Consider the following 26981-nt stretch of genomic DNA (forward strand, 5'->3'; position numbering starts at 1 on the left):
CATCTTTGTTCGTCTTTGTAGGCCCTGTCGCAGCACGGCCAGTCATAAAAGGGTGTCAATACCCCGAGGTCGCTCATCTCAACACCACTGCCCCTCAACGCCTTCATAGTTCCCGTAGCGAGTACCAGCTTGTGCGTCTGCCATTATTTTTCTCATCTGATTTCCTCCTCGCTGATCACAGTCCATGAACAACCTTGCAGCAAACCATGCAGGCTGAGAACTCGCTGGGCGACGGGCCACAGACGCTCATTGCTGCACTCCAGAACGGCCGCGCGGAATTTCGAAAAATCTTGCAGCTTGCTCAGTGCGTTCTTCTGGAACACTATCACATTCAGGCTCGCTGATTACGCTGTGAATTTCCAGCATCGACGCTGTCAGCACTCCATATACCTGTTACTAACTGACCGCTAAATTAGTTCTAATAGATCGAACAACTCGATAGCTACGTGAAGGATATCCAAGCCCTCACCCGGGCGGAGCTCGATGGTCGTCGAGCGACATCGCACCTCCTGCCTCCCGAGATCCTGGGGATCATATTTGAATATGCGCTCTCCGCAGAGGAGGCCGTAAACGCACCTAACGATACCGTCTGGCAAGGTCGCGTTCCTATGAGCACCGCCTTGGTCAATTTGCGACAGGTTTGCACACACTGGCGCGACGCCCTCCAAAGCTTCGCCTTCCCGTGGACTTCGATCGATGACCGCGGCGGATCCGAACTCTTCATCCAGAACTCGAAGCAGCTTCCCGTGTCGGTTCACGTTAAGGAAGACCATTCCCAGCTTATTCCCCATCTTCCCGGTCTCGGCCCCCGCCTACGCGAGCTCTTCTGGGGTCCGGTGTACTCTGAAGCGCACAAGGCGGATGTGCTTATCTTCCCGGCGCCGCAACTCGAGCTGCTATATTTGAAGTGCTACAACGAACATACGGCGTCGATCAACGAGCTGTCGCCCATGCTCTTCTCGGGACATGCCCCAAGACTTCGCAAACTCCACCTTACCGGCCACACTGGTCTACCATGCAATCAATTTACAGTTCTAACGCACTTGTGCTTGCAGGATGTTTGCGATGCCCTCGATATTACTGCGATCGCCAGCTTGTTACTACAGTGTCCTCGACTGGAGCATCTCGCGTTCATCGGGCATATGCCTCTACACCCCGACGACCCTGACCCGCATCCCCTGCGTCCTGCGCATACTCCTCAAATGCTCCCTCACCTCCGCCGACTCTCGTTCGATCGTGTATCTTCCTGCTTCATCCTTGATATCACCCACATCATCTACCCCCGCCGACCAGACTTCGCCCTCCAAGTGCTCCAGTTGCCGATCAACCGCCTCGACACCGTCAAGCTCTGCATGTGCGCGTTCCCGTTCCTCACCTCCCACCCGCTCACGTACCTCGCGTACGTCCGCAAAAGTTGGCACTCGAGCATCGGTCTTGTTGGGTTCAGCGCGCACGGCGCGCTCCGGATCTTCACCGCGTACGAGGACCTCGACAGCGACAACTTCGAACCGGGTCGCGACACGTCGTGGGCGCTCGCACACCTCGACCGCCTCGATTCAACCACCGTCGAGGAGTTCTCGTTTGACTTCCTGCGCATCCGACGGCAGGCCCTGCCACCCGTGCCGGTGGGCACGCGGGAGGTGTTCGCGCGCGTCCGCGCGATGCCGCGCCTGCGCGTGCTCAACGTCGCCACGAATGACCTCAGCATGTTCCTTAGCATGCTGTACCGCGGCTACCTCGCCGATCTTTTCGTGGGCGCGGACTGGCACCTGGAGGTGCTGCGCATATTCGTGCGGGACCACGTTCCTGGGCAGGCGCCGGTGGTACGCAATCCGTTCAATAGAGTGGACGAGGGGGCCGCGAAGGCGCTCGTGATCGACAGGGTGGTCATCCACTGTGATTTGGACCCTGCGTTGTTCACGGTCACCTTGGCCACACTGAGGGCGATGGGTCCGACTATAGAGTTTGGGCGCACGGAGGACTTGGGGGAGGCCGCCAGGACGCAGGTTCCGGCGGGCTTTGCGAGCAGCATGGATCCGGTCGCCCATCCTGCCTGGGAAGGTGGACGGTGGCTCAAACCCATCGACGATAATTAGTTGCACATTACTCATGTTACTTACCGCGAACCAATTTCCTCGACGACCATGCCCGCCAGAGGTAGACTGGAGCTACCCAGTTCTAGCGCCCGCGAGGGTATCGTGATGACCGCGAACGTGCCCATTGAGCATGGGTACATCATCAAGTCAGACCGAAGTGAGCATCCGCTGACTGAACGTGCCGACCACATGCTGTATTGAGGCGGACGAAAGCCTATGCATATTTCTATCCTGGGATAATGTACACGGGAGGCGGAAAGCGACAGCATTTCCAGTCAAAGGGAGCCAAGTCAGAGAGTAAGGGATCGGGGGGCGGAGAGCGACGACCATGGGACGGCATGCAGAGGGGCCAACGTGAGTGCTACATATGAAGAGAGACAACGATGCGACAACAGCAAAAGACGCAGGTAATGAGAGGGGATGGGGCGACAGAGAACAAGCGGGTGTTAGTGCGGTGCGAAAGGGTGCGAGGAGATTGTCCGTATATGCGAGGGGGTTCGGGGCGTTTTGTACAAAGGTGACATGATGGTCTTAGGGCACGAGCTCGTCGGCAGTCGAGACGCCCTGGTGACGCGGTCAGCTTTTCGCATATTCAAATGGACGATCTTTGCACATACCTTTGTCCGACACGCTGGACAATTATTCCGTCCCACCTGCATCCACTTGTCGACACACTCCTGGTGGAACGCGTGCCGACAGTGCATCAGGCGCACATCGTCTTCGGGTTGGTAATCGTCCAGACATATCAAGCACTGCAAAATTGGCAGTTAGCTTAGAGCGATATGAAGCCATCGTGCAAGATGACTTACGCGTTCGACGCAATTTGACGAAACCCTGCCCTCGCGCTCGTACTGCTCGAGCTCGCTATACTTCACAATCTGCAGGTCAGATTTATCGATATCTTCCCTGGTGGCGACCTGCGGCTTGACTTGGCCAAGCAGCTCGGCAAGCTCCCTACAACCCCAAAAGGCTGGTCAGAAACAAGCCCGTCACCCACACCCATCCTACTCACCATAGCGCCTCATACGAATCGAGGTTGTCCGGGCCCGTGACCATATGATGGTTCGGGGGATAGTAACCTGCAACGAACACAAAGCACGTCAGAACAACGTCACCCCTCACAGCCCGCCCACGAAACGCACCTCCAATGACGTAGATCAGGAACGTCCGCGACCCAGTCCCCTCCGCCGCCTGCTGCCCACCCTGCGCCGTCCTCCTCCCCGGCCTCAGATTGCGCAACGCCGTCGCCGCGCGCGACTGCCAGCTCCGCCCGCGCGGCGTCGCGTCGCCCCCCGTCTCCCCTGTTCCCGCGCCCTGCTGCATCCATTCGTCCGCCTCGGGCCCCAGCGAGCCCTCGTGCTCCTGCGCGTGCGTGTGTGCGTGTGGGTGTTGTTGGCGGCCGTGGCCGGAGCCAGGGGCGGGATGCGCATGTCCGTGTACTTGTCCCATTTCGACAGATTGCAGCCCGACGACGATCACGGGCACTACCATGTTAGCGTTCGGGTCGGTCGCGGGGGGCGCGGACGACGACAGGTCCGCACCGTCTCTCGAGGGCCCTAGCGATGGGGGCGATGGCGAGGATGCCGCCGATGCAGATGCTGCCAGAGGAGGCGACGGCCCCTCCGCATGCACGGAGGGGGACGAGGCTGTGGGCTGTGGGAACCCAGGTGCAGTAGGAGGAGTCGTGGATGCGGCGTGCCCCGCAATTTGCGTCGCATGGATCGGGCGGAAGCGGTACAGCCGCCACAAATGGATGCCTGGGGGCCTGCGCTCCGCTTCCCCGCGCGCGTCCGCTGGCATTTGCGCGTCCGCACGCCCGTTCGAAGCAGGGGACGCCTGATCGCTGCGATTGGGCAGATCGCGGCTGCGGCTCGCCGGGGGCATGGGCGTCGCGATGCGCGTCGACGACGTGTGCTCGTCGTCGACGTCGTAGTCCTCGACCTCCGAGTCGGACACGTCGTCGAGCGGCGGCAGCTCGTCGTCGTCGTTATCGGCGCCATCATCGACCGTCGCGGCAGACGGAGATTGCGGGCGAGCTTCGTCGTGCGAAAGCTCTGGGCTATCCGAAGCAGCCTCAGTCGCGGGTGCTTCGTCGTTGCCGGCATTCACGTCTTGTCCTTCAGTCGCCGGAGCAGCAGCAGCATCCCCCGTGCCACTCTGTGAAAGAGCAATACGGAGATCGGCCTGAAGGTCCAGCAAGAACCGCTCGAAGCTGTCCTCTGGCGGCGGCGGTCTCACAGTAGGAACGGCCTCCGCTGGCGGAGCACCATCGGCCTGGGTAGCCTCAGCAGGCTCTGCGGGCGGCTCAGTAGCAGTCGCGCCCGCACTCGAGCCGTCTCCGGTAAGGCCCAGGCCGACATTGAGCGCCCTCGCCATTTCCGCGAGCATGATCTCGCCTGGCCGCATATTGCTGGGTTCCTCCGTATTCGTGGAACCGCCGCCGCCTGCTTGGGTCGCAGTGCCGCGATTCAGTCCTAGACGTTCCCGGAAGCTCTCCCAGACGTTGCGTATCCGCTCCCGGCCTTCGCGCTGCTGAGGTGCAGCGGAGAACGTCGGGGGAGGAGGGGCAGAGGAGTCAGCACCGATGTCCAGCCCGAACGCCGGGCCGCCGCCAAGGCCTGCGGTGGGGGTGGGCGACATGGGGCGAGGGATGGCAGATCCAGGTTGGGCGGGAGCATTGGGGTCTGAGTTCGCCTGGAAACCAAGACTCGGGGAGAACAGAGAAGCGGCAGTTGCAGCAGCCGCAACACTGGAAAGTTGTTAGCTATTAGACGTGCCATACCGAAAATAGGATCACCACAAACCTCAAGAGGGTTCCCAGGACATCGATGCTGCCAGGCGACAGCGGCCGCGAGCGGGGGTCGCCGTTATCCTCCCCAGCTCCCGGCTCTACAGCCGCGGACGCCAGCGGCTCAGACGCATCCGTCAAATAATCATCCGACGCCGAGCTTCCGAGCGCAGAGCTCGAGACGTCCGAGGTCGACTGCGAGTGCAGCGGCGCCCCCACACTGGGATCTGACGTGGACGATCGCCGCCGGCGCATGCTCGCGGTTCTAGGCAGGAAGGCAGACAGCCTGCTCCGCGCCGTCTGGCGTTCCTCCGGCTGCCCACTCGCTCGGGGCACGGACGACGATCGTCGTGCCGGCACGGCCGGGGGCGGCGCCGGATTCACCGCAGAGGCCGGCCTGGACGAACGCGAGGGCTGGGACGGTTGCGTGCTCGCAGGGTTGTCGCTCGTGTTCACAACGCCTTGCACAACTACGAGCGTCCCTGGGGGCGGGAAGTGGCGTGGGGCCTGCGCCACGGCGGCGTCGGGTGCGCCCTCCGTCTCGGGGAGAGCAGATGAGGCGTATGCAGGAGACGGTTCGGGGGCCTCCGATATCTGACCGTCCTGCGAGCTGCCCTCGACAAAGAGGCTATCTTGCCGGGGACGCTCGAGCAGGAAGTCGTTGATCTCGCGCTCGATCTCCTGGGCGCGCTCGGGGTGTTCCTGGAACTGAGGCGAGGCGTCGTGCTTGTTGGTGGAGAGCGTGGACCGCGATGGTTGCTCGGCGACGGTCCGAGTAACGTGCTCCTGGATGACACCGTGCTCGTCTACGGACGCAGACTCGGCGTGCGATTCCGAAGGTGGCACGAAGTACGACCGCGACGGGAGTGATACCGCAGGGCGGGATGTTACGGGCAGAACGGATGGGAAGGGCGTACTGGACGATGGCTCAATCTGGACTGGCTGTTCCTCTACAGCCAGGAGCTGGGCGTCGACTGCGGGGGCAGCAGGAGGCCTGTCGGAATCATGGAGCGCCTCCGAGAGGTTAGGCAAGGAAGCTTGTGCTTTGGAGAATCGCCGGGACGAGCGCCATCGCTTGCGGAAGGAGGGGATCTGGTGGGAGGAGGATGGGGAAGTACTGTCAGACTGGGTACGTGGGCGGAGGAAGCTGCGGACGCCTCGCCGAAGCGAAGAGTGGTCTATTGTCTTCGTGGATGGTGATGCCGAGGGCGTTGTGCATCCTGCGCTATCTCTCGGGGTAGCTTGACTAGAGTCGTAGTCGGAAGAGGAGGTGGGTGTTGCGGGGTGGGGAAGCGATACAGACGGAGGGGCGCCGGTCCTGCGAGAGTTGGCCTGGCCCATGCGAGTAGATAGAGAGAATAAGGAGTGGTAGAGCAAGGATATATACGTGCAAGGTCGAGAAGGGAGGCGTTGACGCTGTCGGAGACGGTGAGTAGGGGACGAGAGTTGGCCGAAGACGATGGGGAGAGCGCAAGACGAGCGGGGGAATAGACGCCCATTCAAGCATAGCGTAATCGGCTTCGCGTCTCCCGTCCTCTCACCAGCCTTTCTCCTACCGCAGCCGACGCATATCACCAACAAGTCTCCCGTATGGAAACATCCCATCTTAAAACAAGTTATTGGCCTAAGATACAAAGATACAGTGTGTGTCCAACTACTAGTATTGCTTCCCGTCCTTTATCCCTCCGAAAGAACCCGAGTCCTGACAGATTGCCCCTCCCTCAGACAACTGTAGGCGCCTCCGTTGTCTTGCCCGCCGCAACAGTTGGGTCTGCTGTCGTCGCTGCACTGTGCACGCTCGGGTCGATCGGCGGTGCGGCGGATCCCACCCCGGTCGAGGCCGTGGCGGGGGCGCTCCCGGCCGCTGCGCCGGCCTTCTGCGTCTCGGCGATGCGGCGCGCCTCTTCATGGATGTCGAGCACCTGCTTCGACGTCGACGTGTAGAACGCCTTCACCTTCTGCCCGAACGGCGAAGATAGCGCGCGGGTGTAGTACTGCATCCACAAACAGTGTTAGCGACCACGGCAACGCGATGGGATTGACAGCACACGTACGTCGCCGGCGGTCTTGGTGATGCCCTTCTGCTCGTCCACAGCCTTGGCCTGCTGCGTCGCACTGGCCAGCGTCTCCTGCACCTTGCCCGAAATAGTCTTCTCTGGGCCGAGGGTCTTTGCACCTGCAGGCGACCGCCATGTTAGATTGAGTTCACCCCGAGCTGATAGGGTCACCGGTCACGTACCGATTGTGGTGTCGAGGCCCTGGATGTAGGACAGGAAGCGAGTCGAGATGCCGCGCTGCTGGTCGAGCTCGATCGCGCGCTGGAGAATCTGGTCAGAGAGGGTGTATCCCTTGGCGAGATATTCTGCCGCAACTGCAAGACCCGGTCAGTGCGTGGATTAACACGTGGATGGGGCGAGTACTTACTGCCTGCGCGGGGCTTGTCGGTCTGGTCGATGTGATCTGCGTGCGCACTGTCGTCCTTGTCCTGGTGCTCGATGTCGCTGGTGATGGTGAGGTGTGCGCCGTCGAGGGTGCCACCATTGAGCATGAGGGCGGTCTTGGCCGCGGAAGGCTTCTCGAAGTTGAGGGTGGCTGTATGTGCCGAGGGGTCGAACTGGACGGAGGTGATCTTGCCGCAGAACCTGGCGTAGCAGCGCGCGTAAGCTCAAGTGAATTTGATTGTGGAGATGCGAGACGACATACGTAAAGAAGTCGGTGAGGTGTTGCTCAGTCGTCGCTTCCGCGATGCCGGTAACCTGTATGCGCGCGCAATCCTGGTGAGTATCGCGCGTTGCCTGCGCGATGAGAGGAACGTACGTGGATGGTGTAGACAGACATGTTCGTCGGTGAAAGTAGAGGTGGTGGTGGATGGCAGAGGGGGATCGATGGGTGCTCTTTCTGTCCGCTGCCCGCACTTTAAACCAATCCCGAAACACAGGTCTCGCCACTCTGACGTCGCATACAATGACATCACCTCCCATTAGACGCTGGTATAATCTACTTACTTCCCGGCCCGCTACCCGCTCTTCGCATATCCGTCTTTCCCGGACACTGCCCCGTACGCGCCCCCACCGCGCCCAAACATCGTCCGCAAATCGCCCACCAACGCCTCGGGCTGCTCGTGCGCCGCGAAGTGCCCGCCCTTCCCGTGCTCGCCCACAAACACGACCGCGCCCAGCGTACACGCCCACCTGCGCACCGCAGTCAATAACACATGCACCTCGCAAAAGGCCGCGACGTACCACTTAGGCACATGGAACAGCTCCCGCGGAAAGTACGAGAGTCCGACGGGCACAGGCCCCGCCACCTTCCCCATCCGCGCCAACGCCTCCTCGCTCTTCCCGTGGCCCCCTGTCATCTCGTAGTATATTCGGACCGACGCCGCAGGCCCTGCGCGCGAGAACCAGTAGATCGACACCCACTCCAGCACTGCCACACACGCAACATCAGTTTCCGCCCTTCGGATGGCACAGCGCACATCGCGGATAATCCTCACAAATGCTTCCCCCATTCCCCGGACGAAAGCGCTTGTGGCAAGGCCGGTATGCCTGCCACATTCCGCAGTGCGTGGAGGATGTTTTCGGGAAGGCATTTGTGGGGATAATCCACGGCCTTTGCACCGGTGAGCGCAGTCGCAGACGCACCTTCATCGTCCGTCCACGGGTACCCGTCCGTCCACGCCACGAGCTTCTCGTAGATCCACGCGAGCAGCCCGACCGGCGAGTCCGCGAGGCTGTACCCGATCGTCTGCGGCTTCGTCGCCTGCTCGATCATGTACCCGCTCCCCTGCGCGTTGTGCCGTGCCGTCACCTGCAGTCGTGTGCGTGTTTCGTTGTCATAAGGTAGTAGGTTCCGGAGGTATGCGAGAGGGTGCGAGAGGAAGCTCGGTGGCCCGGAGCTGCTCGGCGCGAAGTTGTCATTTATGAAGCGTGGTCGGCAGGTAGAGGTGCGTACATGGGTATATTTGTGTGCCACGCCTTGAGGTGGGTGTGCCCGTACTCAGCGGCCGTACACGCCCCCAGCTGCGTAAAAATATCTGATGAGCACTTGATGTCCACGCTGCGTCGGGGTGCACTAACCATGTGTCCCCAATCGCCCCCTTGATAAACTGGACACGGAAGGTCTCGTCAACTGAGACTCGATTCCGCGTACAATCGAACTTACCGTACTCTTCGTATCCCAGCGACAGCATCAGCTTATTCAGAAGCTTTCAAACTGGTCAGCCCGCGCTCATTTCAACCAAGTTAACACGTCCTACTTCAGCATACTGACGCCCTCCAAACCCAGGTTTCCTTGGCGCCTCCGAGAACCCAAACCCAGGCAAGCTCGGCGCAACGACGTGGAAACTCGGGCTCCCCTCAGGGCCCGCCGCCAACAACGGCAGCAGCTTCCGCACTTCCAGGAAGTGCCCCGGCCCTGTAAAAGAAAACACGGATATGCCACTGTCAGCGCAGGCACCTTCAGTCCGCACAAAGGAGGTGCTTACACCCATGCACGAACAGCAGCGGGATCGCGCCCCGCACCGCGCTCGTCCGATGTATATAATGCACATTCAGCGTCCCATGCCCCGCCACCTCCACATCGCGCGTATACATCGGGATCGCGTTGATCGCGCCCTCCGCCGCGCGCCAGTCGAACGCGCTGCCCCAGCGCGCCGCGAGCCGCCGCACGTCTGCGAGCGGCGCGCCGTACGTCCACCCCGCGCCATCGAGCTCGTCCGGCAGCCGCGTGAGCGCGAGCTTCGCGCGCAGCAGGTCGATGTCCGCCTGCGGGACCGCGACCGTGAACGGGCGCTCCGTGCTGCCAGACGACGAGGATGCAATGGGGGAGGCCATGGGGGGCGAGTGGGGACAAAGGGTAGATAGCGAGCGAGCGCGGCTAGGGAGTGGTATAAGAGCTGTCAAAGGCGTCTCGCTCCCCCTGAAACGGACACAGATATTCGCACATATACGCCGCGGGAACACTCGAATTGGCCGGAGCCGCGGGACCGTAAAACGTCCGCGCCCGTCTCGCCCGCTACGTATTCCCAGCCGGCGCTCAACATTCACGCGTGCACGCTCAAACGCCTGCGCGGTGATACAGCGCGATCGGTAGTCGCGACGCGCATTTTTGCGTGGAGTGGGATGGAGCGAGGGCCGAGACTGCACGCCCGCTGCGCCAGTGAGGGCAGTCGTGCGTCGCTACGCCGATCGTGCTTGCCCGAACGGGACGGGGAGGAGGCGCGAGCTTGCAGCTCGGAGGCCCTGGCGCGCCGTTGGCGCCCGCGACGGATGAACCTCTGTGGGCACTAGGTGATGGCGGTGACGGAGCCCGGCCTTCACAACGCTCGATACTCCAGGTTTATGCGCTCACCGATACTACCCGCGGCGCACGCCACGAGAGATAAACGTTTAAAGGTTGTCCCTGGCCCTGCCAAAAGCACCCGGCACATGGCAGCAGGAAATCTGTGCTGTGATCGTGCCCTGGTTGTCGAGTACCCAATTTGACGGTAGACCCGCCACGGCGGGTAGTTCCTTCAGAGCAGGAGGTAGTGATTATGTGCGTATTAATGTGGCGTACCATAGTGAAAACAATCACTCCAATCCAGTATACCCGGCATATCCACTCGCGACGCGCCACTGCCTGAGCCACGAAAAGTCGAGCTCCTGCCGCTGCAATGCCTTCTCGACCTTCTTCAACGTCCACGCGAGCCAGCGCTTCTCCTTGTCCGCGGGCAGCCCGTGGTCTGCCGCCTGGAGCGCCATCGCGGCGGGCTCGGTCGTCGCGAGCAGCTGCTGGAAGGAGGACACGAGCGCGCGCGCAACAGCGAGCGACTCCTCCGACGCGTGCTTGAAGCATGCGGTGAGGAGTAGCGCGCTGCATACCAGGTCGGAGGACACGGGCGGGAGCTTGTAGACGCTGAAGAGCGCGGTGAGCGTGATCGTGTCCTGGAGCGGGTGGTGCAAGTGCAGGCCGTGCAACAGCGGCCGTGCGGCCTCGAGGGTGAGGTCGAGGCCGTATTTGGAGTGGTTCCCGAAGACCTTGAGCGCAAGCTGCGGGCAGTGGAGCTCTTCGCAGCGTCCTACAGAGAGCGCGGTCAGGGACAGGCGAAGGCCGACTCGGCAGCGTACTCACGAGCGAACTGCACCGGGGTAGCTGGGCGGAACGACCGCCGCGCGTCTCGCCACTTGGGGAACAGCTCTGCGACGCGTTCCAGTTCCTCGGGCGTGCCGGCGAGCGAGAAGAGGTGGTGCCAGGCCGAGGTGCGCATTTGGCGTGCGGGCTCGGACTTGTCTGCTATGCAGCTGGCTGCGAACTGGTAGAGCTCCTCGAACCGCGCCTTCTTGTCATCGGCGGCAAGGACCCGGACATTGACTCCGAGTGGTGGCGACCTGTCGTAGTTGCGGGGGGCAGGGACGGAGGGGTTGTGCGGGGGAAAGTCCGTACGCTTCACAGCATCGACGTGTGTGGGCTGGACGGTGGAAGGCTTGGTACTTCCAAAGAGGTCGTCTCCAAACAGTGAGTCGTCCTCTTCTTCTCCAAATAGGTCGTCCGCCTCGGTAGAAGACGCGCCTTGCTTTTTCTTCGGCGCTGCCGGGGCTGGTGTCAGGGTAAGCACAGGGTACTGTCTTGTGAGGAGGGCCGAGCTTACCGACTGGAGACGCGTGAAGACCACGGACTCGAAGGGCGGAGTGGCACGAGCGGGAAAGGCTGGCCCCTGCCAGAGATGGGCGCAGTGAGCGGTGAACGGAGGCGAGGACGTTGGCCATCGTGGAGGACAGCGAGCAAGCGTCTATGGTCGACGAGCGCGACAGGAATTTCCGCGTTCGCACTCATCTGCCACCCGGAACAAACAAGGCCAAGCACGCTCTCGGGCATGCTCTGTGCGCTTCTGCCCGGCAACCTCGTCCGCCCTCGGCCACCTATCCTTGCACAATCCGACTCCACGCCGAGGCCTCTACGACTTTCAACGAAGGAAGCTCTACATTGCGCATCACGACATGTCCGTTTTCCGTGTACCGTGTGCTGCTGAGTACTGTGAGTCCTAGGCACGGTTGAGTGGGTATGTCCCGGATGCAATATCTGAGTCTCTCAGTCTACAATCGCGCACGGATATCGTTCTGCCAAATCTTGCCAGTGCCCCGTCCGGCTGGTACGGCGTGGTAATTGCCAGCGATCCCAGAGCCCTTCGTCAGCTAGCCGCGCTTTCACATGCGCTGATCAGTTGCTGCGAACACAGCTGTTTGATATCCTCGGCCTCCTTACCTCCGGACTCAGTTCGACTGCACCTTTTCTTCCTCACCGCGACTGCCACTTCGTTCACTCCTCAGCTTGCTTTCACCACACACTCCCTTCAAAATGACGAGCTGGGCCAAGCCGTTCACCCTCGACGTTCCCGAGGCCGACCTCGAGCTCTTGCACAAGAAGCTCGAGCTCGCCAGGCTCCCTGACGAGCTCGACGGCGCCGGTTGGGATTACGGCGCCTCGCTGGCAGATATCAAGCGGCTCTCGGAGTACTGGAAGACCTCCTTCGACTGGCGCAAGGCCGAGCGCAAAATCAACGAGCTGCCCCAATTCACTACGGACATCGAGGTCGACGGCTTCGGCTCGCTCAACATCCACTTCGTCCACCAAAAGAGCGAAGTCGCGAACGCGGTCCCTCTGCTCTTCGTTCATGGCTGTGAGTGATCTGTGTGCACACGATGAAATTGCATCCCGTACCTACTCTCTCGGTTGCAAATTCCAGGGCCCGGCCACTTCCTTGAAGTCCGGAAGATGCTCCCGTTCCTGACCCCCGGCTCGCCCGACCATCCTGCTTTCCACGTCGTTGCGCCAAGCCTTCCTGGTTTCGGCTTCTCTGAGGCGCCCGGAAAGCCCGGCTTTGCCGGACCTCAGTACGCTGAGGTATGCGTGCTACATCTCGTGTCAAATCCCGGATAGCACAGCTGACACCTACGCAGGTCTTTAATAAACTGATGATCTCTCTCGGTTACGACGAGTATGGTGAGCGGTCGCGAGCGTTGTATCCCTGACCAAGCTCATCGTCGTTCACACCCTTCAGTGTATCAAGCCGGCGACTTGGGTCATGTTGTAAGTTTATTGTACGGTATAACGAGTGACGTCTCTCATACATCTCGGTTAGGTCGGCGTCTACATCGCCAACCTCTACGGACACAAGCACCTCAAGGGATGGCTCTCGAACATGCCAATGTGTCTAGCCTTCTACTCTCTGCGTCTGTCCTACCCTGACCATCTATGTCCTCTCTAGTTACCGCGTCCCGACGTTCTTCTCCAACCCCCTTCTCTTCCTCGAGATGCTCACTGCGCCATTCAACGCGACCCTCAAAGCCCAGTTCGAGACCGCACAGCGCTTCCGCACCCGTGGCATGGGCTACTTCATCCTCCAAGCAACCAAGCCACAAACGCTCGGGTACGGCCTTGCGGACTCCCCGCTCGCTGTCCTCGGCTGGATCTACGAGAAGCTGCACAAGGGCGTGGACAACTACCCGTGGACGGAGGACGAAGGTGCGCGTGCTCCGACGTTGACGTGCCCACCGGCATCATACTAACGTCTCTGCGAAGTCCTGGAATGGATCTCGATCTACTGGTTCTCGCGCGCGGGCCCGGGCGCGAACGCACGTATCTACTACGAGCTCACCGGTGGAAACGCACACGGCCTATTCGAGGGCACGAGCTGGACGTCTGTCCCGCTCGGGCTCGCGTGGTTCCATCGCGAGCCCGTCAACCTCCCCCGATCGTGCGTGGCCTATTTTACATATTCTCTCCTGACGCCGACGCTGATGCTCGGGCCAGCTGGGCGCATATGCTGGGCAAGGTCGTGTTCGAGTCGGAGCACGAGTCTGGCGGGCACTTCGCCGCGTTCGAGAAGCCGGAGGCGATTGCAAGCGACTTGCGCAAGATGTTTGGCAAGGGCGGGCCCGCGTACGGCGTGGTTCCGGGCAAGGATGGGTATGCTTGAATGTTGATCGCGTCGCTGCTTCTATGTATTCCGTGAAGGGTAGTCAGCGCTTGACGTGCTTCTTGATTCGATGGAATTACAAGATATCGAAAAAAGATGGTACGGAAGATCATATATCGAAACACAGATGGGCCAGCACCGCGAAATGGCTCCCCGGGCCCCAAGGGGTGCTCTATATTCGAAGGCGCGTGGCGTGTTCCCCGAAAGAACACGGGGCTGTATCGGCGCTCCCACCAACGAGGTCGTGCATCAGGCAAGAGAAGCACATAAGATAGTGAACCATACGTGGATGAGTGACGAAGGTGTGCACGCGCGGGCCCTACGATGACCGTGTCTGTTGGCGCATCGCTGACATGCCTGCAGCAGTCCTAGAGTGTACCCCCTCGCGCGCGGACCCGAGCGGACGCACTTACTGCATGCGACCTTACGGGCAACACACGGTCTTCTCGTCGCAGCCGGGCTAATAGCGTTGCGCCGTCCCCAGCAAGCACCGTCATATGTAGGTGGTAAAATCTAGTTTCCACGTGCTGCTCGGGCATCTCGGGGTATTCTAAAGCCTTCTCACCGAAAGGGGAGCTTGGATCGCCTTAGGATGTGACTGTGCGTCCGTAGTGCTAGGATGAGGTAGACGCCATCCGCCATCATCATCTTCTGCGACCTCAGTTTCAGGTTCCTTGGGAAATCTGAAAGCAGCATGTAGCAGTATCCCCCTACTACTTATTATTCGAGCAACGTGTCCATCATGGGGACTCATGCGCATCTACCCCTCTCCCTCGCTCACTTTGATTTCGTTTTCCAAAATGTACGTTCCTCTCGTGGTTTACCCCCCGTTCCTTGCCGCTATAGCCGCTGTGAGCTTACTACATTACCTTGTCTTCTCCAGCAGCCGTCCACTCCCACTTAGACATGCGTTTACTCTCATCCTCGGGTCCCTATATCAAGTTCGAGTCGTTCAACAACGACAGGGTCGCCGCAGGTGGATACACCATACTCTCCCACGTCTGGCAAGATGTCGAGCAATCCCACAAGGACGTCCTCCGACTGGAACGCGAGGCTGCCGTGCCCGAGGACCCCCGTCTGAGCGTCAAAGTCCGGGAGTGCCACCGTCTCGCGCGTTCTTACGGCTTCGGCTGGTTCTGGGTCGACGCCCCCTGCATTGACCAGAGGAACAGCGCGGAGCTTTCTGAAGCGATCGCATCCATGTACCACTGGTACGCGAGCGCGTCAATCTGCTTCGCCCATCTCCCCGACGTCCCCTCCCGCGATCCCATCCGCGATTCCGCCTCGGCGTTCCGGCAGAGCATCTACTTCAGGAGAGGATGGACGCTTCAAGAGCTCATCGCTCCTCGCCGTGTTGTCTTTCTTTCCTCCGACTGGACTTTCTTAGGGGAGAAGGATGAACTCGCGGATTTGCTCGAGGAGATCACCGGGATCGACCAGGACGTCCTCACGTTCCGCCGGCGCGTCGCAGACGTCAGCGTCGCCCGCCGTCTCTCCTGGGCTTCGCAACGGGAGACGCGCCGTGTAGAAGACCAGGCTTATTGCCTCATGGGCCTCTTCGACATCTGTATGCCTGTCTTGTATGGGGAAGGCGACAAGGCCTTTCTACGCCTACAGCAAACGATCCTTGCGCAAAGCTGTGACCACACCCTTTTTGCATGGGGAGCGGTGACGGACATGTTGCCGACTTTAGATCTGGCAGACGTCGCTGAGGCATCCCTTCCGTACTCCACGACTCCACTCTTTGCATCGTCTCCTGCGGCGTTCGCGAGGGCTCGCTCGATGCACCCAGTTCAGATCGCGGAGTTCATTTCCTGCACGGAAGTGCTTGCAGGCGCCGATACCGGGAGTGCCAAAGTTAGTACACGTATGAATTATCCAGCCATCGTTTCTTACCGAAGCGTATCTAGCGACTACCTCGCTTTTCACTGGACCACTATGGCCTGAAGAGTCGTCTCCCTATACTATGCCGAGGATCCACTCCGCTTGCCGCCATCCTCGCATGTCAAGATCAAGCCCATTCGTACATTGCGTTGACCCTTCAGCCCAGAGGTCCCCAAGCCGTACTGTTTGATGTCCGGAACCTCGAGTGCACGGAGCAGTCGTCAGTCACTGTTGACGCCGGAGACACTATCAAAGCACTGAGGCTTGTCCGCGTTCCCATTGGAAGCTCAACTGTATCTGCTTCCACCCCAACGCGCTCTTCAGCTGCAGAATCGGGGTTCACGGTCCGGGTCATGAGTATTCACATCGCTACGCGCCGCGACTCCTTTTCCACCCCTCCGACCATCTCTTCAACCTCGCCGTATATGCCTATCTCTGCCCGTGTACTCAGGCCCTCGTGTTCCCTCAACTCCCCGTCTTCTTGCGGTCCAGCACAGCCGGAGATGACCGAAACTCACTCTCCCGACCGGACGGAAGGTTGACGACGCTCTATCGGTATCGTCCTCACTTCCTTGTCCATGCTCTGCCCACTCTAACATATGTTGGCATCTGGTCCAGATTATACTATTCCGGCTCTCGTTCCTCTGTCGACTCGGGTCATTACATCATTTAGCTTGTATAGCAATTGCCCTCTCGCATATTTTCGATCTCACTTTGGCTGACGGCTCCGCTGCCTTTGCTCTGTACCTGCTCTATTCCGCTTTGCATGTCACTGTATAGATTTACCTCAATCGTCATCCTTTTCTCGTGGCCGCCTTTCCCAACTGGGAGCCCCCGGCGGGCATACAGTGGCCCTTTCTCGAGGTTGCGTTGAGGCGTAGCATGGTTTTCGTGCAACTTGTCCTGAAGAGCAACGAATCGAGAGTTGGCCTGAACAAGGTTCCGCTGCTTGAGGTAGAAGAAGCTGTGATGCCGAAGTAAAATTGTTCGTCCACACTACGATTGCCTGGACAGAAATATGCACGGTTTCCTTCCGCCTTAATACAACACGAGGTCGGTACGTTCAGTCCGTGTATGATCATTTCAGTGCGACTGCGATATACCCATGCTCAACGGGTAAGCATTCGCAGTCGCTACAATATCCCCCGCGGGCACCAGAGCTGAGTAGCTCGAGCCGACTTCTGATATGCCGGGCATGATCATTGAGGATATTGGTTTGCGCGGAACGTAACAGGAGTGATGTGCAGCTAGTTAAAGTCGATGGGTTTGTACCACCGTGAACCTTCCCAGGCAGAGTGGGCGACCGGATCCATGCCGCTCGCAAAGCCCTCGGGAACCTGCGTCCTGGCGGCGTCCCCCAAATCCGCCGTGCGCCCAAACGCTACAGACGGAACCATCGCCCTCAGCGTGTCCAAGGTGACCGTGAACAACCCAGGGTCCAAATCACAGTGGATGACCACGCTGTCGATCGCGAGCGCCTGCGCGGCACCCAAATCCACGATATTGAACGGATTCCACACCACCAGCCCCTGCCCAGGAACGTTGTCCCCTACGAATATGCGCAGCACCTCGAGGTGCCACCGCACCCCGCCCACGAGCAACGGGGCAAAGAAGCCGCCGTACAGCATGACGAGGAACATGCTGAGGTCGTTCGTGGCGACGTTGAGCGCGCGCAGGCACGACATCGCGCGGACGCGCGCGAACACCTCGCGCGTACCCACGGGCACGGGCGGCTGGGCCTGCCGGATGCGCAGGAAGTCGAACGAGAACTCCTCGACGGCGGCGGGGACGAGGCGGTCGAGCTGCGCGAGCGCCCACGACGTGTCGCGGTCTGGGTTGAAGTTGTCGCTGTCGATGTGCTCGTGCGCGGAGAAGATGCGGAGCGCGCCGCGCGCGCTGAAGCCGATGAGGCCGATGCTCGAGTGCCAGCTCTGGCGGACGTACGCGAGGTACGTGAGCGGGTTAGGAGCGAGGAACGGTACCGCGCACAGGCAGAACATGACGGTGTTGAGACGGTTGATCGGCAGCTCGAGCACTTGGATGGCGAAGTCGGGTCGGCGGGGGTAGATGATGTGGGTGATGTTGGCGATGAAGCGGGAGGATACACTGTCGAAGGAGAGTCGGCGGAGGTGTGGGAGCATCTGGGGAGTGTCCGCAGGAGGCAGCGGATGCGGGGCAGGGTCGTCGGGGTGTATGGGCATATGTCCCATGAACGCGAGATGCTCCAATCGAGGACACCGTTGTAACAGGCCGACGATCGCAGTGATTTTGAGGGCAGGGCAAATATTCTGCAAGCACAGGTGCGTTAGGACTGTAAATTGATTGCCTGGCAGACAAGTGTGGCCGGCAAGGTGGAGTCTGCGAAGTCTTGGGGCATGTCCTGAGAAGAGCATGGGCGATGGCTGGTTGATGGGCGCCGTATGTTCGTTGTAGCAATTTAGGTATAGTAGCTCGAGTTGCGGCGCTGGGAAAGTAAGCACATCTGTCTTGCGCGCCTCGGAGTACAACCGGCCCCAGAAGAGTTCGCGTAGGCGGGGGCCGAGACCTGGAAGACGGGGAACGAGCTGGGAGTGATGATGTTCAACGTGTACTGATACGGGAAGCTGCTTCGAGTTTTGGATGAACAGTTCGGATTCGTGGTCGTCGATCACAGTCCACGGGAAGGCGAAGCTTTGAAGGATGTCGCGCCAGTGTTTGCAAATTTGTAGCAATTTTAACAAGGCGGTGCTCATAGGCACGCAGCCTTGCCAGACGGTGTCGTTAGGTGCGTTTACGACCTCCTCTGCGGAGAGCGCGTATTCGAATATGATACCCAAGACTTCGGCAGGCAGGGCGCGCAAAGTCGCTCGACGACTATTGAGCTCCGTCCGAGTGAGGACTTGGATATCTCTCACGTAGCTATCAAGCTGATCAATCTACAGAACTGGATTAGTCGTCATTTAAGAACATAGATATGGCATACTGACAGCATCAGTTCTGGAATATCGTAGCGTAATCAGCGGGCCTGGGTGGGTTGAGGTGTAGAGGAACGTACTGAGAAAGCTGCAAGGCTCTTCGAACTTCAGTGCGGCCGTTCCGGAGCGCAGAAATGAGCGTCGGAGGCGCCTCACTAAGTATATTTTCAGCTTGCATGGTTTATTGGGAGGCCGTCTATGCCCTATGATCAGCGAAGAGGAATTCAGATGAGATAGGTAACAGACGCACGAGCGGATAGTTATCACGGGGGGTGTGAAGGCGTTGAGAGGCTGGTTGCGTTGAGATGAGCGAAGTAGGGATATTAAACACCTTTTATGGCCAGCGGTACTGCTCCAGGACCTACAAAGACGAACAAAGAGGATAATAAGTCGAGCATGCCGGTCTCTGTCGCTATGGTTCGCCTCGGAGGGGTATGTCGTGCGGAAGCACTAGATGCGAGAAGTGGCAGTGAAGATAGCTACGGCATGCGAGTTGTCCCGTTGAAGAGCAACCGCGTACGTACCTGAACTACCAAGTTCGCAGTGTCACAACAAAAGAGTGTGGCATGAGAGACGTTCTCTCACTATTGTTGTAAGAGTCCTGCATGCATGCGTGGCTCCGGGGGGTATTTGTGCGAATAGTTCCATAGCAATGCTTGCTGTGCGCCATCATAAGGTGTATGAGGAGGGGGTTGTTGGCGGCGTGCTCGTCGTTTGAGATGTGCCACCCTCGCAAGCGGACTCAAGTGGCGAGGTACGGTACAGCCACCACGTGGTAAGTCACCCAAAACGGGAATTCCATGGGGGTGGCAGATCGGAGATCTCGGCTCCCATTACTTGTCCACGCTCCTCCGCATCCCCTCTCTTTGTTTCTTTGCTTATTGTCTTGATCATGTCTACTGTCGCATTGTGTGTCATGAGTACAAGAAGCAGCTGTTGAAACAGCTGGAATCTGAGCGCACTCTCATTCAAGATGGCGGGAGAACTCTGGTGAGTCAGACGCCTATCCGCACATGCCATCTTTCTCCTTCTCCCATCTGCCACATGTCTTGCGCTGCGAATCATGCTATCGGTGCAATTTCTAGCCAGAGCTGTTTTTCTATCTTATTCGACCAAATCCAGCGGCCGCTAGCCCCTGGGTGCCCCTGCGGCTTCCCTAGGCCGCCAGTGTCGAAAGTTATTGCAGCAACATTCGAACACATTCTGCAATAAGTAACAGAATAGTCGGACGAAAAACCTATGCAACGAACCTTCTTCGATTTGCCGGAGCATATGTGCACGACCTCTGGGACGCCCACGACGAATCTCAGACAGATGGTCCTTGCCACCCTCCCAGAGTGCAGAAGACGCAGCCGGAAGCAGACGAGCTTGCCAGTGAGGCTGCTGTTGTATCCGTGATCGGTCCCCGTAAGTACAGCTAACAGCTACCGCACGGAGACAGCGCAGCCGCTCATACAATACTCAGGCACCCCACCAGAAGACATGCCCGGCCTTCATAACCCCTTCTTCTTGGCCTGGGCGGCGCTACTTATTGATATATAATCTGTGTCATGCGTGCTTGCCATGAAGGCGCCAAGGTGTTTCTCCGTTCATCCTCCGAGCGACCAACCCGCAAACGCTCGGACACGGTCCGGTGGAGGAGTCCTCGCTTGTGACCCCGATCCACGGTCCCTCACTCCAGTGTTCCGCCCCCTGCTTCTATCAGTCCCTCGCTGAGCATTGGCTCTCATTCAATACTTGAGCAGCACCGGGAGAGTCCCGTCGAGTAGATAGATGACTTAGCGAATGTGTTTCTGTGTAGTAGTTGAGCTACAGTTGATTGCACGAGTTCTTATATCTGTCTTGTGCACGTATTCTACCTGATACACTTGTCATGAGCGCTTAGTGTCAGGAAATATGTGCGCGCGAGAGAGAACGAGTGCGCGACTACCACAGCGCACAGGTTTCGCGCTACGATGACTCGGACGCCGGCCTGGCCGTCCTGTCGTGAGGATGTCGGCCGTCAACTTGGGCAACTGTCCGCATAGTCCGGCGGGCGGACTGGCCAACCTTGCGGACAGTCCGCCGGGCGGACCCCGCGTCGGCGAACCTTGCGTACGATCAAGCGGGCGGACTGGCCAACCTTCATGCGGACAGTCCGTGCCGTGCCAACACTGACTGTATCCGAGCCACAACAGACGCTGGCTATGCCAGTGCACATATCGGTGATGAGTGCAACGCCCCGCTCATTGCGCGGCGTTGGCCTGCCATATAGACACCGCCATCGGCACGTCAAGACACTATGATGCCATTGAAGGCGGTCGTGGGTGAAACCATGAAGCACCGTCAATCCTCGGCTCGGTCTCCTGGGAACAAGCCGCGCAATGTCCCGAGGGCTATACACCCAACTATCTTCTGCTCTCATGTCTGCCATTGCATCAGCGCGAGCATCAACGACGCAGCAACTTACGCGTGCCCATCTTTGCGGGAGGCACCACCATGCATATACACTTACCTGCCTGCGCCAAACATCTTCCGCATGGCGTCCCTTCCGGCTTCCGGCACATCCGACGGCAGGCCGCCCTGCCGCTCGTCCCAGGGGGCACGCAGGAGGTATCGAGTCGCGTGCGTCCGCGCGATGCCGTGCCTGCGCGCGCTCGACGTCACCACGGACGACCTCAGCATGTTCTTCAGCATGCTGTAACGCGGCTTCCATGCCATGTTGTTCCTGGGCGGGCGGGAAGTGGCACCTCAAGGTGCTGTGCATATTCGTGCGGGACTACTGCGTCCCTGCAGCTGGGGAGGTGCCCGTGGTGCGGAATCCGGTCGGCGGTGCCCGGGCGGCGTACCGCCGCGCGAGAACGTCCTGGGGGCTGCGGGGGGGACATGTTTCGGAACATCTTCTGCGTTCCGAGTGAGAATGTGTGACAAAAGTGTAACCAGGCCGTAACAAGCGCTTGCACAAGGGCAGGCGGGAGCGGCTCTATAACGTCTGGTGACGAGACTACAAAAAGAGGGCGCTGAGCAAGGCGGAGAGCCCAGAGACATGCGGGTAGTATGTCACAGCCATAGTACGACACTAGGAGTAGGATGAATAGGCGCTGAAGATGCGGCCGCGATCAGGCGCTTACCGGTCACCACCTAGGCCGTTCTCCGTTCCCCTCAGCCAATCGCCCCAGGCCGCTCGGTCCCAACTTGTATCTGCAGTAGGTAGGTAGGCCGCAGCCTGGCGCGTACCACTAGCGATCCTAGGCCTATTTACATCTCCTTCCTGATTGGCGCTCGGGCGCCCCTCCGCTCTCCTGAGAGCTTGCTCATCAGTATGTCTGTCTGCCGCCGCCTAGGGGAGATCTACTAGCATACTGCTACTACTACTTGAACCTGAGCATGTCCGTGTGCGTAGCCTCTGACTCCCTCTCATCTCCCCTTGCTTCACTCTGTGCAGCTTCCTCTATGGTCGTTTGGGCCACTGAGCGCTCACACCTACCTACTTAGCATTGTTTTCGCCTGCACTAGCACTCGCCCAGGCCGTGTCCGACATGCTGCATTTGCTCTCTTCCTCCTGCCCCTCCATCAAGTTCAAGTCCTTCAAAAATGACAGTGCAGTTACCGATGGATATATCATCCTCTCCCACGTCTGGCAAGACATCGAGCAGCCGCACGAGGCCATCCTCCACTTGGAACGCGAGGCCGCCGCGGCCGATGACCCCCGTTTGTCCATCAAAGCACGGGAGTGCTACCGTCTCGCGCGTGCCTACGGCTACGGCTGGTTCTGGGTCGACGCCCCCTGCATCGACAACAGGAACAGCACAGAACTCTCGGAAGCCATCCGTTCCATGTACAGGACAACAGGAACAGCACAGAACTCTCGGAAGCCATCCGTTCCATGTACAGCTGGTACGCGAGCGCGTCAATCTGCTTCGCACATCTCCCCGACGTTCCCTCCCACGATCACATCCATCATCCCGACTCGGCCTTCCGGAGGAGCGTCTACTTCAGACGAGGATGGACACTTCAAGAGCTCATCGCTCCTCGCCGTGTCATTTTCCTTTCCTCCGACTGGATTGTCCTAGGGGAAAAGGATCAGCTCGCGGACTTGCTCGAGGAGATCACCGGGATCGACCAGGACGTCCTCACGTTCCGCCGGCGCGTCGCAGACGTCAGCGTCGCCCGCCGTCTCTCCTGGGCCTCGCAGCGGGAGACGCGTTATGTGGAGGATCAGGCGTATTGCCTCATGGGCCTCTTCGGAATTCACATGAACATCAAGTATGGCGAGGGCGACAACGCGTTCCTACGCCTACAGCAGAAAATCCTAAAGAAAATCTGCGACCACACCCTGTTCGCGTGGGGAGCGGTGACGGACATGTCCCTGACTCACGGTCTAGCAGACGTCGCTGGGGGATGCCTTCCATACTCCACGACTCCGCTATTTGCACCGTCTCCCGTGGCCTTCTCGAAGTCTCGCTCGATGCACCCGGTCGATATCGAGACGTTCATGGCGTCTACGGAAGCGCTCACGGATGATACTGCTGGCTATACGAAGGTTTGTGGCCGCAAATATAATTCGAGTACAACCTATCTCATTGACATGCATACAGCAACTGCCACAATTTTCGCTGGATCACTACGGCCTGAAATGCCGCCTCCCTATCGTGTTTCGGGAGTCCATCCCCGTCGCTGCGCTCCTTGCCTGCCAAGATCAAGACCATTCGTACATCGCACTTGCATTACACCCGCGGGGTCCTCGAAATGCAGTATACGGTGTTCAGAGCCTCGGGTCTGCGGAGCGACTGTCGGCACACCCGTCGGGCTCGGGACACGCCTCTAGCGCTTCGCGGCTGGTCCGCATCCCGACCACATACATCAGACTAGGTGCTGTCCCTATCGGTTTATCGTCATCTGCTACTGCAGGATTGACCGTTCGATTCATGACCATCCACATCGCCATGCGTTGCGACTCCCTTTCTCTGCTTACGTCCGTCGCTCCTGCCCCGCCATGCCACCTGCTCGATTTTACTCGTTTACCCAGGCCCTTGTGTCTCGCGATGTCCGATACTGACTTTACGGAACGGACCGAAAATTGATGTCCCATCGTTCAGTCTTCTCTCTTGGCGATTTCCTCCCCCTACCCTACCGCTGTCAATGCTGCCTGCTGCTCTCTACCTAGTACTCTGTCCCGCTCTGTCTCGCTCTTTGGTGTTGTTGTGATGTTGTGACTATTTCCCTCCTTAGATCCGCTCTTCCTACGGGCGTACGTATACCCCATTATACCAGCCGTGCCATGGCGACATTGCGCCGCCGCGACGCCTTCAAGCTTCAAGTGTAGAAAGATGACGATGGCCATCCAACGCATGTGCATACATATTCAAAAGCGATGAAGAAGCAACCACGGGGTGCATCCTCACGATGGCTATACATCATGTAGACGACCGGTTGATCCCAGTGTGCGCTTGCCAAAGCTGGGTGGGCGACAGGAGCGACGCAAGTCACATAGCATAGGGGGCGGGGGCCGAGCTGCATTGCAGCCGCGGGGGTCACTTCCGCCGTGACCATATGCCGATCATATTCCACAGACGGGCCTATCGCCCCCAACCGTGTCCACCATATGCTCGAACACCGCCGGGGAGTCGGGATCACAACAATCTCCACCTCGTCGACCACAAGCCCCTCCGCGGTACTAGGGTCCAATGAGCACGCCCCTCACCTCGGCGCGTACCCCGGGCCATGTCCCTGCACCGGTATACGCAGCACCGAGGCGTGCCACCGCATCGCCCCCGTGTCCAACAGGACTAGGTGGCTGCCGTACCGCAGAACAAGGAACACGCCGCAACGAAAACTCGGCGGCGGTCGTTCGCGCGGGCTCAGCATGTTTCCGATGCGCGCAAGCACCTCCCGCCCGAGTCCCGCGCGCCCACCGGCACAGGCGGCTGCGCCTGCTGGATGCGCAGGAAGTCATAGGTGAACTCCCCGACCGCGCCAACTTGAAGTGACGCGGCTGGCATTGATATTCCAGTCGTTGTCGTCGACGCACATGCATATGATACACCAGGTACATACTTGCGTAAACGTTGTTCGTGCGACAACTCTTATCAACATTACCCATCCTTCAGTTGGGGAAGTCCCACGCAGCCCCTGTCCAATCCGCGTTCGCGGCGGGCTCGTAGCAGACCTCCGGGAAAGGTATCCGCGGCCCCCTGCTCCCTTGATAGTACTCCACAAGCGGACCTAGCTGCCTCAGCGCCTTCAAGGGGCCGTCAAAGATCGTCGCGTCGAACGGGGAGTGGATGCGGACTGTCTCGATGAAGAGTTCCCAGTACGCGTCCGGGTCTGCGCCGTCGAACGGCTCGAAGAAGTCGCCCCGCCGGGCGGCCGTTATGTCCGGCACCACGACGATGTCGAGCTGCCTCACACTCCATTCGGTTCTCTGCGGACCCCACGCAAGCGCGTTGCCGTTGTATAGCCCGTCAAGGGCCCGGCTGAGGTCATCCGTGTAAACAACGAGCTGGTCCAGCGCCGGGAGGTTCATGATGAAATCAGTGATCAGAGGGCCGGGCTGATGACCGTCGTAGAAGCCGAAGTAGAAGACCTGGATATGCGCGGCCAGCGAAAGCTGGTGGAGCTGCTCGAACGCCCACACGTACGGCTTCTCCCGTGACCACATTTTGTCGTCGATGTGCACGGAGTCGGTATCGAAGCGGAGTGCAGAGTACGGACCGGATGCGGCAATATTGATGTGCGAGTGCCAGTGGGTGCGTATGTAGGCGAGGTGTGTGAGCGAAGCGGTGAAGGCGGTGGCATGCTCGGAGATCTTCACGGCCGTGAGGCCGATACTGTCCTCGCGCGGGATATGACGCACTTGGAGGGCAAATTTCGGATGGCGCGGAGCGAGAAAGCGGAGATAGTCGTTGACCACCTCTGTGGCTGTGTGGTCGAACGAAATGCGACGGAGGTTGGGGAGCAGCGGGGGATCCCAGGTCTTCGGAGGTTCCAGAGGGGGGTTCTGGTTGTCGTGTTCGGAGGACACGGCGATGGCGATGAACACGAGGTGTTCGAGCCGTGGGCAGCGCGACAGAAAGCCGATCATGTCCGAGAACTTGACGGGGTGAAAGATGTAGTTTAGGCACAAGTGCGTGAGCGACTCGAAACGGTTGCCCGGGAGCCATCCGACAGCTTCTAAGTGGAACCTGCGAAGGCTCGGTACGTAGCCCTTGAATAGTATAGGTTTATCGCAACCAGTATCACCGTCGTTGTCCATGTCGTCATAGTCATGGGAGATATAGAGGACTTCCAACAACGGGGCTCGAAACTCGAGGTCTTCGACCTTTGAGGCCAACGGGCGGTTCGTGGTCCAGTACAGCTCCCTCAGTCGCCCACGGAGCTCGCAGAGATGCAAGCCGAGTTCGGGGAAGCCTTGCTCGATTCCAGACCTTCCAAGGTGCACGGATATGAGGCGGTCCCGTGATCGTTCAACGTATGCCAGAAAGGCGTCCGGGTGGTAGTCGCGGATGACAGTCCACACGGAAGGCAGACCGAGGATCAAATGACGCCATACTCTGCTGACCCGCGAGAGCGTCCGTAAGACAGGACTAGTGCGGAACGTGCTTTCCCAGACACAACCTTCCGCCACGGCCGATATCGAGACGGTGTCGAGGACATATTGGAACGAGATGATGAGGATCTCGGCCGGGAGTAGGCGGTCTGAGCTTCGGCGAGTATTAAGCGTGCTTCGGGTGTTTACTTGGAAGTTGCTCAGTAGACGGTCGAGCTGTTCAATCTGGAGAGTAAAACTGTGAGAGAGCGTTGCGCGGGGCGTACACGGCGGACACCCACGGTAGCAGTGCTGCACACGTACTTCATGTCAGTGATGCGTTTCAACTTGCGAGTTATGTGGCTCTGCATACCTTGTACGCGCAACGTTGGAATGTAAAACCTCCTGGCAATTCTCCAGGGCGGCAGTCAGAACCGCAGAAAGGGTCTTGTCGAGACGATCTTCTGGCATGCCCACGGTGGGCTCCTGCATGCAAAATTGGATTGAGCATACAGAGTTCTACGCTCGCCTGCGTTAGATGCCAAGGCAGGCGTACCGATGCTGCGTCAATGTTTGCTGGAGTGTCGAGAGATGTCGCCGGGCTATCGATCGGTGGTCCTTTATACCACACTCCTTATTGCGTCCGAGGTTTGCACTGTCCCCGTAGAGAATAGTGTGCCTCGTTGCGAGCAGCTGTTGGCGCTGCACGTGAGAAAGGGACTGCAATGTCGCGATCAATGTCAATGTCGGTGGTGACGGCATGGGGCGGCGAAACAACAAGCTTCGCCGATGG

The 26981-nt window shown here is 59.4% G+C and overlaps 10 protein-coding genes across 10 annotated transcripts; 4 read left to right on the top strand and 6 right to left on the bottom strand.

Moving 5' to 3' along the window:
* Nucleotides 1-206: 206 nt before the first annotated feature.
* TRAVEDRAFT_19986 (uncharacterized protein) lies at nucleotides 207-2096 on the top strand (the record flags this gene model as incomplete). Its single annotated transcript, XM_008038982.1, has 2 exons — nucleotides 207-304; nucleotides 443-2096. The coding sequence occupies 2 exons, from the start codon at nucleotides 207-209 to the stop codon at nucleotides 2094-2096; spliced, it is 1752 nt and encodes a 583-aa protein (XP_008037173.1).
* Nucleotides 2097-2309: 213 nt separating this feature from the next.
* On the bottom strand, nucleotides 2310-6225 carry TRAVEDRAFT_71634 (uncharacterized protein; the record flags this gene model as incomplete). The annotated part of the gene is made up of 6 exons (XM_008039720.1): nucleotides 2310-2660; nucleotides 2714-2848; nucleotides 2906-3050; nucleotides 3109-3175; nucleotides 3239-4845; nucleotides 4901-6225. The coding sequence occupies 6 exons, from the start codon at nucleotides 6223-6225 to the stop codon at nucleotides 2628-2630; spliced, it is 3312 nt and encodes a 1103-aa protein (XP_008037911.1). The 3' UTR covers nucleotides 2310-2627.
* A 380-nt stretch (nucleotides 6226-6605) lies between these two features.
* On the bottom strand, nucleotides 6606-7722 carry TRAVEDRAFT_46948 (uncharacterized protein; the record flags this gene model as incomplete). The annotated part of the gene is made up of 6 exons (XM_008039250.1): nucleotides 6606-6878; nucleotides 6939-7060; nucleotides 7124-7255; nucleotides 7309-7526; nucleotides 7588-7640; nucleotides 7702-7722. The coding sequence occupies 6 exons, from the start codon at nucleotides 7720-7722 to the stop codon at nucleotides 6606-6608; spliced, it is 819 nt and encodes a 272-aa protein (XP_008037441.1).
* A 178-nt stretch (nucleotides 7723-7900) lies between these two features.
* Nucleotides 7901-10052, bottom strand: TRAVEDRAFT_167117 (alpha/beta-hydrolase; the record flags this gene model as incomplete). The annotated part of the gene is made up of 8 exons (XM_008039721.1): nucleotides 9371-10052; nucleotides 9143-9300; nucleotides 9049-9091; nucleotides 8964-8992; nucleotides 8839-8906; nucleotides 8529-8785; nucleotides 8127-8313; nucleotides 7901-8075 (listed from the first exon to the last, which is right to left on the bottom strand). Exons 1-8 carry the CDS (start codon nucleotides 9717-9719, stop codon nucleotides 7901-7903), a joined length of 1266 nt encoding a protein of 421 aa, XP_008037912.1. The 5' UTR covers nucleotides 9720-10052.
* A 354-nt stretch (nucleotides 10053-10406) lies between these two features.
* Nucleotides 10407-11598, bottom strand: TRAVEDRAFT_147735 (uncharacterized protein). The gene is made up of 3 exons (XM_008039722.1): nucleotides 11516-11598; nucleotides 10999-11463; nucleotides 10407-10945 (listed from the first exon to the last, which is right to left on the bottom strand). The coding sequence occupies exons 2-3, from the start codon at nucleotides 11132-11134 to the stop codon at nucleotides 10458-10460; spliced, it is 624 nt and encodes a 207-aa protein (XP_008037913.1). The 5' UTR covers nucleotides 11135-11463; nucleotides 11516-11598; the 3' UTR covers nucleotides 10407-10457.
* Nucleotides 11599-12035: 437 nt separating this feature from the next.
* On the top strand, nucleotides 12036-13876 carry TRAVEDRAFT_71638 (alpha/beta-hydrolase). The gene is made up of 8 exons (XM_008039723.1): nucleotides 12036-12544; nucleotides 12611-12768; nucleotides 12825-12867; nucleotides 12926-12954; nucleotides 13007-13074; nucleotides 13133-13389; nucleotides 13447-13621; nucleotides 13678-13876. The coding sequence occupies exons 1-8, from the start codon at nucleotides 12223-12225 to the stop codon at nucleotides 13841-13843; spliced, it is 1218 nt and encodes a 405-aa protein (XP_008037914.1). The 5' UTR covers nucleotides 12036-12222; the 3' UTR covers nucleotides 13844-13876.
* Nucleotides 13877-14824: 948 nt separating this feature from the next.
* On the top strand, nucleotides 14825-15505 carry TRAVEDRAFT_88357 (HET-domain-containing protein; the record flags this gene model as incomplete). Its single annotated transcript, XM_008039724.1, has 1 exon — nucleotides 14825-15505. A coding segment is annotated over one exon (681 nt), but the record flags the coding sequence as incomplete, so codon positions are not given.
* Nucleotides 15506-16974: 1469 nt separating this feature from the next.
* On the bottom strand, nucleotides 16975-21381 carry TRAVEDRAFT_46954 (uncharacterized protein; the record flags this gene model as incomplete). The annotated part of the gene is made up of 4 exons (XM_008039251.1): nucleotides 16975-18642; nucleotides 18694-18703; nucleotides 18762-18836; nucleotides 21176-21381. The coding sequence occupies 4 exons, from the start codon at nucleotides 21379-21381 to the stop codon at nucleotides 16975-16977; spliced, it is 1959 nt and encodes a 652-aa protein (XP_008037442.1).
* Nucleotides 21382-22199: 818 nt separating this feature from the next.
* Nucleotides 22200-23810, top strand: TRAVEDRAFT_167123 (uncharacterized protein; the record flags this gene model as incomplete). Its single annotated transcript, XM_008039725.1, has 3 exons — nucleotides 22200-22491; nucleotides 22536-23203; nucleotides 23259-23810. 3 exons carry the CDS (start codon nucleotides 22200-22202, stop codon nucleotides 23742-23744), a joined length of 1446 nt encoding a protein of 481 aa, XP_008037916.1. The 3' UTR covers nucleotides 23745-23810.
* Nucleotides 23811-24077: 267 nt separating this feature from the next.
* Nucleotides 24078-26978, bottom strand: TRAVEDRAFT_64582 (uncharacterized protein; the record flags this gene model as incomplete). Its single annotated transcript, XM_008039726.1, has 7 exons — nucleotides 26745-26978; nucleotides 26562-26674; nucleotides 24830-26447; nucleotides 24692-24716; nucleotides 24576-24655; nucleotides 24377-24457; nucleotides 24078-24119 (listed from the first exon to the last, which is right to left on the bottom strand). Exons 2-7 carry the CDS (start codon nucleotides 26657-26659, stop codon nucleotides 24078-24080), a joined length of 1944 nt encoding a protein of 647 aa, XP_008037917.1. The 5' UTR covers nucleotides 26660-26674; nucleotides 26745-26978.
* Between the last annotated feature and the right edge of the window lie 3 nt (nucleotides 26979-26981).

The sequence above is a fragment of the Trametes versicolor genome (assembly GCF_000271585.1).
Source record: "Trametes versicolor FP-101664 SS1 unplaced genomic scaffold TRAVEscaffold_5, whole genome shotgun sequence".
NCBI classification, from domain to species: domain Eukaryota; kingdom Fungi; phylum Basidiomycota; class Agaricomycetes; order Polyporales; family Polyporaceae; genus Trametes; species Trametes versicolor.